This window comes from Pipistrellus hanaki (genome assembly GCF_964339955.1).
Source record: "Pipistrellus hanaki genome assembly, chromosome: 3".
NCBI classification, from domain to species: Eukaryota; Metazoa; Chordata; class Mammalia; order Chiroptera; family Vespertilionidae; genus Pipistrellus; species Pipistrellus hanaki.
The window spans coordinates 81,274,861-81,287,358 of NC_140505.1; the positions used below are offsets into that span (position 1 = coordinate 81,274,861).

The 12,498-nt window shown below is 42.3% G+C and overlaps 1 protein-coding gene across 1 annotated transcript in view; it reads right to left on the bottom strand.

The window, feature by feature from the left end:
* NEK5 (NIMA related kinase 5) overlaps positions 1-12,498 on the bottom strand; it is a 74,315-nt gene that overhangs the window by 40,599 nt on the left and 21,218 nt on the right. Inside the window, exons 7-10 of the mRNA XM_084879362.1 lie at positions 5,874-5,928; positions 2,453-2,653; positions 2,293-2,374; positions 715-848 (exon numbers count right to left, since the gene is read on the bottom strand). Coding sequence (XP_084735488.1) covers positions 715-848; positions 2,293-2,374; positions 2,453-2,653; positions 5,874-5,928 — 472 coding nt within the window. The remainder of the gene's footprint in view (positions 1-714; positions 849-2,292; positions 2,375-2,452; positions 2,654-5,873; positions 5,929-12,498) is intronic.

A 12,498-nucleotide genomic window follows, 5' to 3' on the forward strand; every position in this document is an offset into this window, starting at 1 on the left:
AAGAGATCACAGTTTGATTCCCAGTCAGGGCACATGCCCGGGTTTCTGGCTCGATCCCCAGTGTGGGGCATGCAGGAGGCAGCTGATCAATGGTTATCTCACATCACTGATGTTTCTCTCTCTCTCCCTCACCTTTCCTCTCTGAAATCAATAAAAAAATACATTTTTAAATAAGTATGAAATGCATAATATTTTTGCTACTATGCTACTCACTTGTCTTATATAGAAAACATTATTTATTTTAAAAAATTAAAATAATTTTAGTTATAAAAAGAAAACTAAAACTAATTTATAGAATACTTGTAAGAAAATATAGCATTGCTTTAAAAAGTCTAACAGCTAGAAGTTGTCCAGTAAAAAGATATTATTATAAGTATAAAACTAGTAGATTTCAGTCCTACTGGTTTGGCTCAGTGGGTAGAGTCTTTAGTCTGTGGACTGAAGTGTCCCAGGTTTGATTCTGGTCAGGGCATATACCTCAGCTGCGGGCTCAATTCCTGGCCCTGGTTGGCAACCAATTGATGTGTCTCTCTCACATGGATGTTTCTCTCTCAAGTTGATGTTTTTCTGTCTCTGTCTCTCCCCCTCCCTTCCACTCTCTATAAAAAAAAGAAAAATCAATGTACCACATAAACATGTATAAGTAGGTCTGTAGAATATGCCATCTGCAAAAAAAAAAAAAAAAAAAAAAAAAAAGTGTTTAGTACAACTTACAGATATGGGCTTCTGGGCTCCAGCTGGTGGTCTCCATTCACATCCATGTACTATATCTTTCGTTTCATTTGGCACTGACATTCTTGATCTTGGTAAGCACTTCCCCTGCAATCTCATTTTCTGTATTTTAAAATCTTATTTAACCAAAAGAAAACAAGTTCAATTTTTGAAAAATTTCACACCTTTAACACTGATGCTTGTGTGAGTATAAACATAGGGGACACCTCACAGCACAGTAAGTTCACTTTACACAGAGACATTTATTCCCAGTGAGAGAAATACTGATGAAAAATTTTTATGCATTTTCTTTGAATGGAGAAAACCATTTTTCCAGTGTCCCTTTACATATTTCTAGTAACATATAATAATACTTTAAACGTGTATGTTTTTATTGATTTTAGAGGAAGGAAGAGAGAGAAAGAGAAACATGGATCTGCTGCCTACCATATGCCCCCCTCCAGGGATTGAGCCCACAACCCAGGCATGCACCCGAACTGGGAATTGAACCAACAATCCTTTGGTGCATGGGACAATGCTCAACCAACTGAGCCACACTGGCCAGGGTGATATATAATACTAACTTTTTTAAAATTAAAAATGAATATTAACATTTACAGAAACAATATGCATAAGGTAATGGCACAAGTAATTAATTCATCATAGTTTGAATTATCAGGTCACACCATTCATGTCACATTGCTATTTGTTAAAAAATTTGCATAAGTCTAATATGTTTTCTTTGTTAGCATCAAAATTTGTTCTTGTTTTCCTATCTTTCCCATATTAGAGATGTGGACAATGCACTTTCTCTCATCCTGTACTTGCCTACTTTCTAAACATTCTCAATCTAAAACAACACATTACAGTGCCAAATTAAATTAAACATAGTAAAAGGGTTAATTTATTAATTTTCCCTTTATAACTTTCCTCAATTTCAGTTTCTCTATCATAGTGAATAGTATTTCCCTATCACTGATATGTTAGAGAGATTTTATACATCTTATTCTTTAAAGACATGTGTTTATGGCTCAATCCTGCTCCTCATCACATCATCAGCTGATTCCTGATGTTATTCTACTTAACATGACCATGCAGCATCACCTGCTTTCTTTGGGGGGGGTCACATAGTTATGGTTCTCTCCGCGATCCTAACTTCAGCTCCACTGGGCCTTTTTCAAGAGAATTCTTAATTGCCAGTCCACCCTCTCTATTTCAAAAAAATAAGTTTCATTTCCTCATCCCATGTCTGTCTCTGAATCCTCTCTTACTCTCTATACCTTCCCTACACTTAAGTTTGGATTCTAACTCTTCATTAGCAAATCCACTGCTTTATAAAGGCTCCTGACCAATGAGAAGAGAGGAGCTGACTCCTCCAGGTCATGCGGCGAGGTATACAGGCACACCCACGAGTCACCGCTGGACAAGACGATTTTTCTCCTGCAGATATTGCTCATAAATTTTTAAATGTCCATGTTCAATATATTTGGTGAAATTTCCCTGCTAATGTTGCCAGCCATATAACTCATTATATGAGACCCATGTAGTAAATGTTTTATTGCATAGTTAAAACATTCTTACTTTGGACCATCTTCCCAGCAGATTGAGAAACTGATGATCTTGTTCTACCTATTAGGGTAGGATTGAATTCTTTCTGAATGACCTAAAACCAAACACAGTGTCAAGAGCCTGCTAACCAAAACCTCTGTCAAAATCCAGACAGGATCACCTCAGGACTCACCTCAGGAGTCAAGTGTTTGGCAATTAGATTCTCTAAAAAGGGCCTTTTTAAAACTGAATTAATAGATGGCCGATCTTGGGGAGACACTTTAAAGAGCTGTGATATCAAGGACCGCAGGTCACAGGAAAACCTTGGAGACACTGGCGCAAAATGTGCCTGACAAATCTTCAGAGCCAGCTGGTGTAAGCTGTTACCTTCAAACTGAAAGGACAAGGAATAATAACACTAAATTAGAAAAAAAAATGCAATATACTAGTATTTAAAGTAATATCAAGAAACAAAATAATGTTTTAAAGTTCAGTTGCAGGGGTCTTCAAACTACGGCCCGCGGGCCACATGCGGCCCGCAGAGGAGTCTGATCCTGCCCGCCAGGTTTTTTGGGCAGTGAGCGCAGCCGAGGTGTTACAGTAGGAATTAGTAGTTCATATAGTCCGGCCCTCCAGCTCTCTGAGGGACCGTGATCTGGCCCCCACTTTAAAAAGTTTGAGGACCCCTGAGTTAGAAGTACCATGGTCCACCCTAAATTGTTTTTATCAGCTAATATTTTATGAGTTTATATTATTGGCAGTTATTCACTGAAATGCCATTTTATTTAAATCAGTATTTTTGTTTCATTTTTTTCTTATTATCAAACTAATATTTACACATTTTCACCACACAGGAATATATTTCCTCCCACTCCTTTTTAAAAAATAATCGTTGTTTCATAGAGTTGAGGGCATAATGATATGAAATTTTACATATTGCTTTTTAAATTAACATAACACAAACATTTTTACAAAAATTCTTCATAAACCAGAAATTCTTTCAGTGTGTAAAATCTTTAGTTATTTACACTTACAGCTGTGTGTTACATAAGAATGTTTCAGTCAACCACGAACCACATATACGACCATGTGTGTTTGCAATGTTGAAAAAAAAGGCTGGAACCAACTAAGCTGTTGAATTTGCTACTAGCTCTGGGTGATTTACACAGATGAGGAGGCTCAGCATGGTGTCCACTTGCTCTGGGCCCACCCAGGACTGGAGCAAGGGTGTGGCTGGAGAGCAGGGGAGCCCAGGAACCCACCTCCTGCCCACCCACACCCACCTTTGCACACACACATGCATGTGTGACACATTTTATCTTTTTTTAAAGTATATTTTTATTGATTTCAGAGAGGAAAGGAGAGGGAGAGAGAGATAGAAATATCAATGATGAAAGAGAATCATTGATCTGCTGCCTCCTGCATGTCCCCTACTGGGGATCAAGCCTGCAACCCGGGCATGTGCCCTTGACTGGAATCAAACCCAGGACCTTTCAATCCACAGGCTGACGCTCTATCCACTGAGCCAAACCAGCCAGGGCTTTTATATCTTACTTTTATTGCACCATTTTTATGTTTAGATGTTTAGGTACACAAATACCATTGTGTTACAATTGTTTACAGTATTCATTACAATAGGATTAATAGTCTACAGCCTAGGTCTTAGTAGGCTGTACCATCTAGGTTGTGTAATAGCATTCCATAATGTATACACAACAACAAAATCATCTACAAATTTTGTAGAGTGTATCTCTGACGTTAGGTGACACATGACTGTAATAAAAATGTTCAGCAGCAAGGTGTGGCAGTAAAGATGCAAGTTTTGGTAAGACACTTACTAGCTGGGTGACCTTGGACGATGATGATGATGATGATGATGATGATGATGATGATGATGACAGCTGTGTAGAAAAGAGTTAACATAGCAGGCCTTTGACTGCTATCCTGCTTACAATATTGGTCCTTGGCTGACATCTGGAAACTTAGATTTCTGGAGTATTCCCACCATTTCCTAAATATTCAGAGTGGTTCTCTTTACCTACACAGTTTATGTAAACAATATGTTTATGTTGAACACCTGCTTTCTTTCTAGGAATCTGGAAGTTTGGTTCATGCCAGGCAGAGGGTGCCAACATGAAGAGTCAGAAATAAAAACCTGGGCACTGGGTCTCTAGAGATTCCCTGGTACACAGCATTTCATACATGTTGTCACAACTTGTTGCTAGAGGAATTAGCACATCCTGTGTATCTACTAGGAAAGGCTCTTGAAAGCTTGTGCCTGGTTTCCTATAGACTTCACCCCATGTACATTTTCCTTTGCTGATTATATATGCTCACAGTTTGTTTGTTTGTTTGTTTGTTTGTTTGTTTGTTTAAAACTTACCTGAGGATATGTTTAGAGAGAGGAAGTGAAGGGAGAGAGAGAGAAAAGTGAGACAGGCAGACATTGATGTGAGAGAAACATAGACCGTTGCTGCCTGTAAGTGCCCTCAACCAGAGATTAAAGCTTAGGTACGTGCCCAGACTTGGAATCAAACACAAAACCTTTTGGTATATGGAACAACGCTCCAACCAATTGAGCCACTGGCCAGGCCTCACCTAGTTTATATTTAATGCAAATGTGCTACGTATACGATTTACTTTATAACATAGCTTATAATATATGGACAGCTTTCCACGCCAGCATATATAGATCTATTTTTCTCCTTAATAGCTTGTCCACATAATTTTTTTTGCTTTCTTTTTTCCTTTATCTTTATACTAGAGGCCTGATATACAAAATTCATGCACGGGGTGTGGGGTGTGTGTCCTCCAGCCCAGCCTGCACCCTCTCCAATCTGAGACCCCTCGGGGGATGTCCGACTGCCTGATTAGGCCTGATCCCACCAGGATCGTGCCTAAACAGGCAGTTGGACATTCTTCTCACAATCCAGGACTGCTGGCTCCCAACCACTTGCCTGCCTGCCTGCCTGATTGCCCCTAACCACTTCTGATTGCCAGCTTGATCACCCCCTAATCATTCCTCTGCTAGCCTGATCAACACCTAACTGCTTGCCTGATTGCTCCTAACTGCCCTCCCATACAGGCCTGGTTACCCCTAACTGCCCTCCCCTGCAGGCCTGGTCCCCTGCAGCTGCCCTCCCCTGCAGGCCTGGTCATTCCCAGCTGCCCTACCCTGCAGGTCTGGTCACCCCTATCTGCCCTCCCTTGCCGGCCTGGTCACCCTCAACTGCCCTCCCCTGCAGGCTTAGTTGCCCCTAACTGCCCTCCCCTACCAGTCCAGTTACCCCTAACTGCTTTTCCCTGCAGGCCTGATCGCCCCCAACTGCCCTCCCTTGCAGGCCTGGTCCCTCCCAACTGCACTCCCCTGCTGACCATCTTGTTGCATCCACCTTGTGTCCACATGGGGGTAGCCATTTTTGACCACATGGGGGCGGCCATCTTGTGTGTTGGAGTGATGGTCAATTTGCATATTATCTCTTTATTATATAAGATTTTTCCATTACCATTTACCCCCCTTCCCACATAATTTTTAATAATTGAATGATACCAAACTTTTTCTTTCATAAGTAGTTTCAAAAATTTATCATTAATTTACAAATTAATATACTTACAGGATGCTTGAGTGTGCAGAGCTCATATAATACACAGCCAAGAGACCAAATATCCCTGGAGGAGATTAAGAGTTTACATGCCAAAAACATATCCATAGTTCATAATAAAAGCCTTATCCTTACAGTGCTTTATACTTGTGTATCTTTACAGTTTTATATAGGTTGACTTGTTTTTTTAATGTTTTTAGGCACATTATCAATTCTTATTCTGACTAACATAAGAGATAAAAATAAAAACAATTTGTAGTTGTGTCAGAATCCTAACAGAGAAAAGGTATATTTCAACATCGTGTGCACAAAATATGAAATTTTGAGCATTTGGCAAGGGAAGGCAGGACTCAAACATAAATTTGTTTTGATTCAAAAGGTAAAATTTGGTTGAGTTAGCAAGGTATGTTCTACACAAGGCTATTGACAGAACCAAAGGTATTGAGCCCACACCTCTCCTTTTCCCCTCTTCTTCCCCCCACAGGCACATATTAAGTGATGAACATAGTATCTGGTACTCAATTAACTTGGAAAATGTGCTTATAATATACTAAAGGCCCAGTGCACTGGTGGGTCCCTTGGCCTGACCTGCGGGGATAGGCCAAAACCGGCAGTCCCACATTTCCCTGAGGGATGTAGTAGTACACGAAGCAGCGGGGGCCTGGGAGGAGCCTGGGCCTGGGCCGGGCACTGCTCTTGTTCATCCTGGCCCTGCTGTGCCTGCCGCTGCCAAGGTCCTGGTCCAGATTGGGGAGGGGCGCACAGGGGCAGTGTCCATGGGAGAGGCTCATGCTGCTGCTGCAGCGCTCACCAGCCATGAGCCAGGCATCTGGTGCCCATTGGTCAGCTGAGCAGTGCTCCCACCGTGGGAGCTCTCTGACCTTCAGGGGACAGCTCCTGCATTGACCGTCTGCCCCCTGGTGGTCAGTGAGCATCATAGCTACCAGTCGACTGTTGTTTAGGCTTTATATATATAGATGACTAGAGACTTGCTCTTTCATACTTAATATTTATATGTGATTGCTATATGTGATTGGCTTAATAAGAAATCACCTTATAGAATAAAAAGCATGAATTTAAGAGACAAAAATGTATAATGAGAATTCAAGGCAGTAAGAAATGAGACAGGCCAGTAAGCCAGGACAAGTGGAATAGGGACACTGAGACAGACAGGTGAACAAATAGGCTGAGTAATTTACAGCATATACAGAAGGTCCCCCCCCCCCCCCCCGAAATAACATCTAGACTTCAGTTGTATTTCAGCTCCAGGCTCAGAAAAACCAGGTGAGTGATGCTGCAGTAACTGATGACCCCCTGCATTGGCACTGATCAATCAGTAGACCTCAACCCTAAAACCCCACCTAGAAAACTGATGAAAATTCTGCTGAAACCCTCCCCTGAGAACTCCTCTAAAAGTCCTTGCCTACAAGAGAGAGATAAAATCCTTAAGACAAAGGACCCAGCTCGCTCTCTCCCTGTGGGGAGCAGCCCTCACCACTCCTTTTCCCCTCCAGAACAAAAGACCAGAAAAAAAGCTCACTGGACACCAGGAGTCATTCCATACAAGGAAAGGAAATTGTCCTGAAGATACCTGATTGCACATCTGTATTCCATTTGCATTCCAAACCCACAGACTCAGCCCGGCCCACTGACAACACAAGTTTCCTGCCAGTGACTGCACACAGGGATGGAACTCCAGCTCCTGGGTGCTGCCACCATGGACCCAATGTCCCCTTGGCTCCATGCTCTGCAGCCCTTCCCTCTGGATGTCCCATCCTCCAGCCCCTTTGCCTAAATAAATTTTATTATTCTTTATCCACGCTGGGCGAGAAGGGGCCACACAGGGAAGGCCTGCATGGCAGCCTTGCAACTCATGGACCTAAAGTAACCACAAAGGATGGTCTGAAATTAAAGCCTTTTAATTAAAAAGCAGTTTATGGCAGGTAGTCATATCCTAGGCTAGATTCTTCCCTGACAAAAGTTAATCTGTACCGTAACTAAGCCTGTCTATGGTTGCAGCTATAACATATCATTGGAATGTCAGGGTAACTTTCAACTTCCCTTTTTCTGGACCCGTCAGGGCACAACCAATGTGCCAGGGCGCCTGGAGACCACAAATTCCTTCATGTTATTGTTATCACGTTAATTGTTGAGTGTTAACTATCCTGTGCCCACCTGTGTAAAAGAAGCAGGTGTCTATCGTTTTACTTTTTATCCAACCCCCAACACCCTTTGCTTTCTTTGCCTCCCTAATCTATCTTTCATGTAACCCACTGCGATTGTAACGTATAAAACAAAATGAAAAACTGCCATTCTCCAGAGCATTATCCCAATACACTGAGATTCTGCTTCCTGGCAATTGTTGACAGTTTGGCTCAAATAAACTCACAAAAATTCTTTACAGGTTTGAATGTTTTCTTACATTAACAACCATCTGAGATCGCTATTTAGCCTGCCTGCATATCACCAGGTTAACCTTTCAGTCATGTCCTATGCTAGAATCTTCCCTGGAAAAAGTCAATCTTTACCTTAATCGAGCCTGTCTATTGTCTTTTGCATCTATGACAACATACGACTGTCAGGATATGTTCTTTATCTGGACCCCTCCTGGCACCACAGCCACACCAGAGCATAGACCTCATTGCTGTTGTTATCATGTTAATTGTTGACTGTTAACTACGCTGCACCCACCTATGTAAAAGATGTGTGTCTATCATTTTACTTTTCACCCAGTCCCAGAAGTGTCCCCCACCTTTGCTTTCTCCCCACCTCCCCACCTCCCTAATCTGTCACCAAGAAATTTCATGTAACCCATTTATATCTATTTTTTTATTGAAATGTATAAAATAAGGTGCAAGACTGCCATTCTTTTTGTTTGTTTGTTTTGTTAGTGACATTTTATTTGTAAACAGTACAACTCCCATTCGAAGATTATACACTTTGGCATTTTGTGCTTTTATGTAAACTCATTAAACATAGGGGAGTGGACAACTTTATTTATTTATTTATTTATTTATTTATTTATTTTAATATATTTTATTGATTTTTTTTTGCCCCCCTCCCTCCCATACATATCCTCCCTCCCCAGAGTTTTATGTCCATTGGTTGTACTTATATGCATGTATACAAGTCCTTCAGTTGATCTATTAAGACTGCCATTCTTAGTAGCATTTTCTCAATTTGTTGAGATTTTGCTACCCAGCAATTGTCATCAGTTTGGCTCAAACATACTAATAAAAATTCTTTACAGGTTTGAATGTTTCTATGCTGCCGCCCCACAAATAAAGCCTCCGTGTGCGTGGTGAGGACTGAGGTGAACCTGGGAATGACTTCCTGGTCTAGAGGACGCAGCTGACTATTGCTAACATCAACACATTTGGATGCTGGCCCAAATTCTGAAAAAACAGTACACGGAAACAAAGCAGTGCTGCTAACCTAGGTTTCTGGGCTGGCGGCAGCACTAAATTCTGCTCTGGGTGGACGCCTGCCCTTCTACCCAGCCCTACACCAGCTCATTCCTGCTCATCTGGAGGCGAACTGCCTCTGGTGCCAGGAGTCAGCTTAAAAACAAATGAACAAATGTCTGTTCTTTTATTATACAGAGGAATGTTTACTGTTGTCTTTGTAGATCTCTACTAACTCGGCTTTGCCTTCCTTTTACGTTTCAAACAGCCACATGTCCCTGGGTGTTTTTCTAAACAAAAAGACATTTAACTAACTAGTAGTCCAAATGGTTCAAATGGCAGTCAAGCTTTGAAAATCGGGGGGGTGGGGGGGGGCGGATTTTTCTTTTCCTTAAATGAAAGTCGAAACTACCTCATCTTCATCTTTTATCACTATATATATTAATATTACTCCCGAGCCCTAGGCTCTGGTATCACATACATTAAAAAAAAAATAGAAAAATAGCTGGGTTTTAAAGGTGGAGGACACCTCAATGATTACCTAGCCAGCATTCGTGTTGCTACAGGAGAGGGAACTGAGGCTCACAGAGGCCAAGTGAGTTGGTCAAGCTGGTGACAGAGCCAGGAGTGGGGAAGAAATGTCCTCTGTCCTCAATGTCCTTTCAATGGGGCAAATAATTAAATCTGCATGAGATAGCCGAAACCGGTTTGGCTCAGTGGTAGAGCATCGGTCTGCGGACTGAAAGGTCCCAGGTTCGATTCCGGTCAAGGGCATGTACCTTGGTTGCGGGCACATCCCCGGTAGGGGGTGTGCAGGAGGCAACTGGTCGATGTTCCTCTCTCATCGATGTTTCTAGCTCTCTATCTCTCTCCCTTCCTCTCTGTAAAAAATCAATAATATATATATTTTTAAAAAATCTGCATGAGGCAGATTAAGAGAAAATAACCAAATTTAATTATCTATGTACACATGGGAACCCTGCATACGTGAGAGGCTCAGAGTCAGAAAGGGAAAATGAAGTGTTATGACATTCTGAGCTAAGGATGAGGTAAGGCACCTTGAGGCTTCAGAGGGGAGGAAAGCCACTGCAGGATGATAAGAACAGATTTTGAGTAATTACAAGTTTGCCTTGCTCTATAGATAGCTCAAAAAGGTTATCTCTGATAATTTCTTATTATGGAAAGGCCCCTAATTTAAATTCTTCTAGGTAATTAAGGGGAAGCAGACGTTTCTTTTGAGCCCACAGGGTCTTGGTTGCCTTTAACTCAAATCCACATACCTCAGAAGCATATCTTGGGGTGACTCATTCTGAATTCCTCTGTACTGTAAGACTGGGATTCTGAGCTCCTAATCTAGTGCTCTGTCATCACTGCCTTCTATCTTGCCCACCTACAACACTTTTTTGCAATAAAATAAATAGTGCCTATGTTGGCAGTGGTATTGTCAGCATTGATAGCTAATTATTAATATGGTAAAGATAGTTATTAATATAAGGAAGAAAGCAAAAGGGAACTAAGTAATCTTAATAAATGGAGAAGCAGGTAACAGTGCAGAATTCCATCTAGTTTCTGGTAAACAGACTCATTCACACACTTCAGAGAACTTAATCCTCAGAAATATCCCCAGGGGTGCAATGCTCAGCATGCACAATAAGAACCAGATGATGTAATAAAACTTATGGAAATGCACAATGGGAGTCAGGGTGACAAAACAATGTGAGAGAAGTTAGCTTGACATGCAGGCAGACGGGGCAGAGGTTCAGTGGAAAACAAAGGCAGGTGGAACACAGGTAGGGACAGACACAGTAGTTTGAACAAGCCTAATCACAAAAACCAACCATGCAAAAAAGAACAGAATGTTTTGGACACACAGCAGGAGGCATGTGAAACCAAGGGAGAGCCTGCAATGCAACCGCAAGTGTATTGGTGCCATAGGAACAAAGAAAGTTCAGATCCCTTGCTGTGCAAGAACAATGAGCGAATCAATCAGGTGGCGACACAGATACAGTGCAGGCTTATAGCATGTATAATATATACCCAACTAGCTTCCCTGGCACCCGTTATTTGGGCCTCTCCCCATGTGGGGAGCCTGAGTCTGTAATAAATTTTCCACTTTTGCTTAAACCTTCTGGTTCATGAAGCTCATTCTTTAGCATCATGAGACACCACCCAGGCAGGGAGTTGGGGGGAGATGGAGGGGACCTTGGCTCACCCTCCTGGTTATCACTAGCTTGGGAACAATTGGAAAGGTAATCAAATTAGATAGAGGCCATGAAACCCCAATAGAATTTACTGGAAGGAAGGTTGACTCCAGGCCCAGGAAAAGTTAGGAATTTGACTGGTTCTTTGTCCTTTACCTGAACCAAGAAGACATATGGAGGATTAACATGAGCCTCATGACAGGGTGTTAGAGCCTGCCCACCCTCCAATTCCCAAGGGTGCATTAATTCCCATTAATTCACAATAAAATCTTGCCTTCACATTTACACTTTCCCACTTGTGTGCATTTGGAATTCTTTTCTTGCCACCAAAGAACTTATCATATGCACTGGCAACAGCAGGAATAGCACCAGGTATTAGGCTGGTGGGGTCAGACTGGACCTGGGTTCAGCAGCCTCGGTACTTAAGTTCTGGCTAGGAAAGAATTCAAAGCCAAGCCCCAACCTATAAGAGAACATTTATTTACAAAATCACAGAGTAAAAGTAATTTGCAGGAGAAATGGGTTTAGGATACAAGTTATATGGAGACAAAGGAAGGGATCTCGGAGTTAGAAGTGAGGAAGGTAAAGGTGAGGTGCCTGGGGGGATGGGGGGAAAGGGGACGGCACGGGAGTGCTCCGGGAGGGAGAGCACACTGGGCTCCATCCTGAGGATTTGGGTTTTTTAAATCCTCACCCCAGGACACACAGACATGCTTAGAGAGAGAGAAATAAACACACTGATGTGAGGGAAAAACATCAATTCACTGGGGATCAAACCCACAACCCAGGTTCCTGACCATGAATGGAACCAGCAACTTTTCTATGCACAGGACACATAGCTGAGCCGCTCTGGCCAGGCTTTCCTGAGGATTTTAAGGGGAAGCGTTTAGGGGAGGTCCCGGAGGAATTCTCGGCAGCTTCCCAGGCGTGTCCTTTCAGGGTCAGGGTCTCCACTGACGGATTGGTTGGGGCCAGGGCAGGGGGGGAGGGGTCATTATTCAGTGCAGCTGGGGAGGTCAGCTGTGGGGTCAC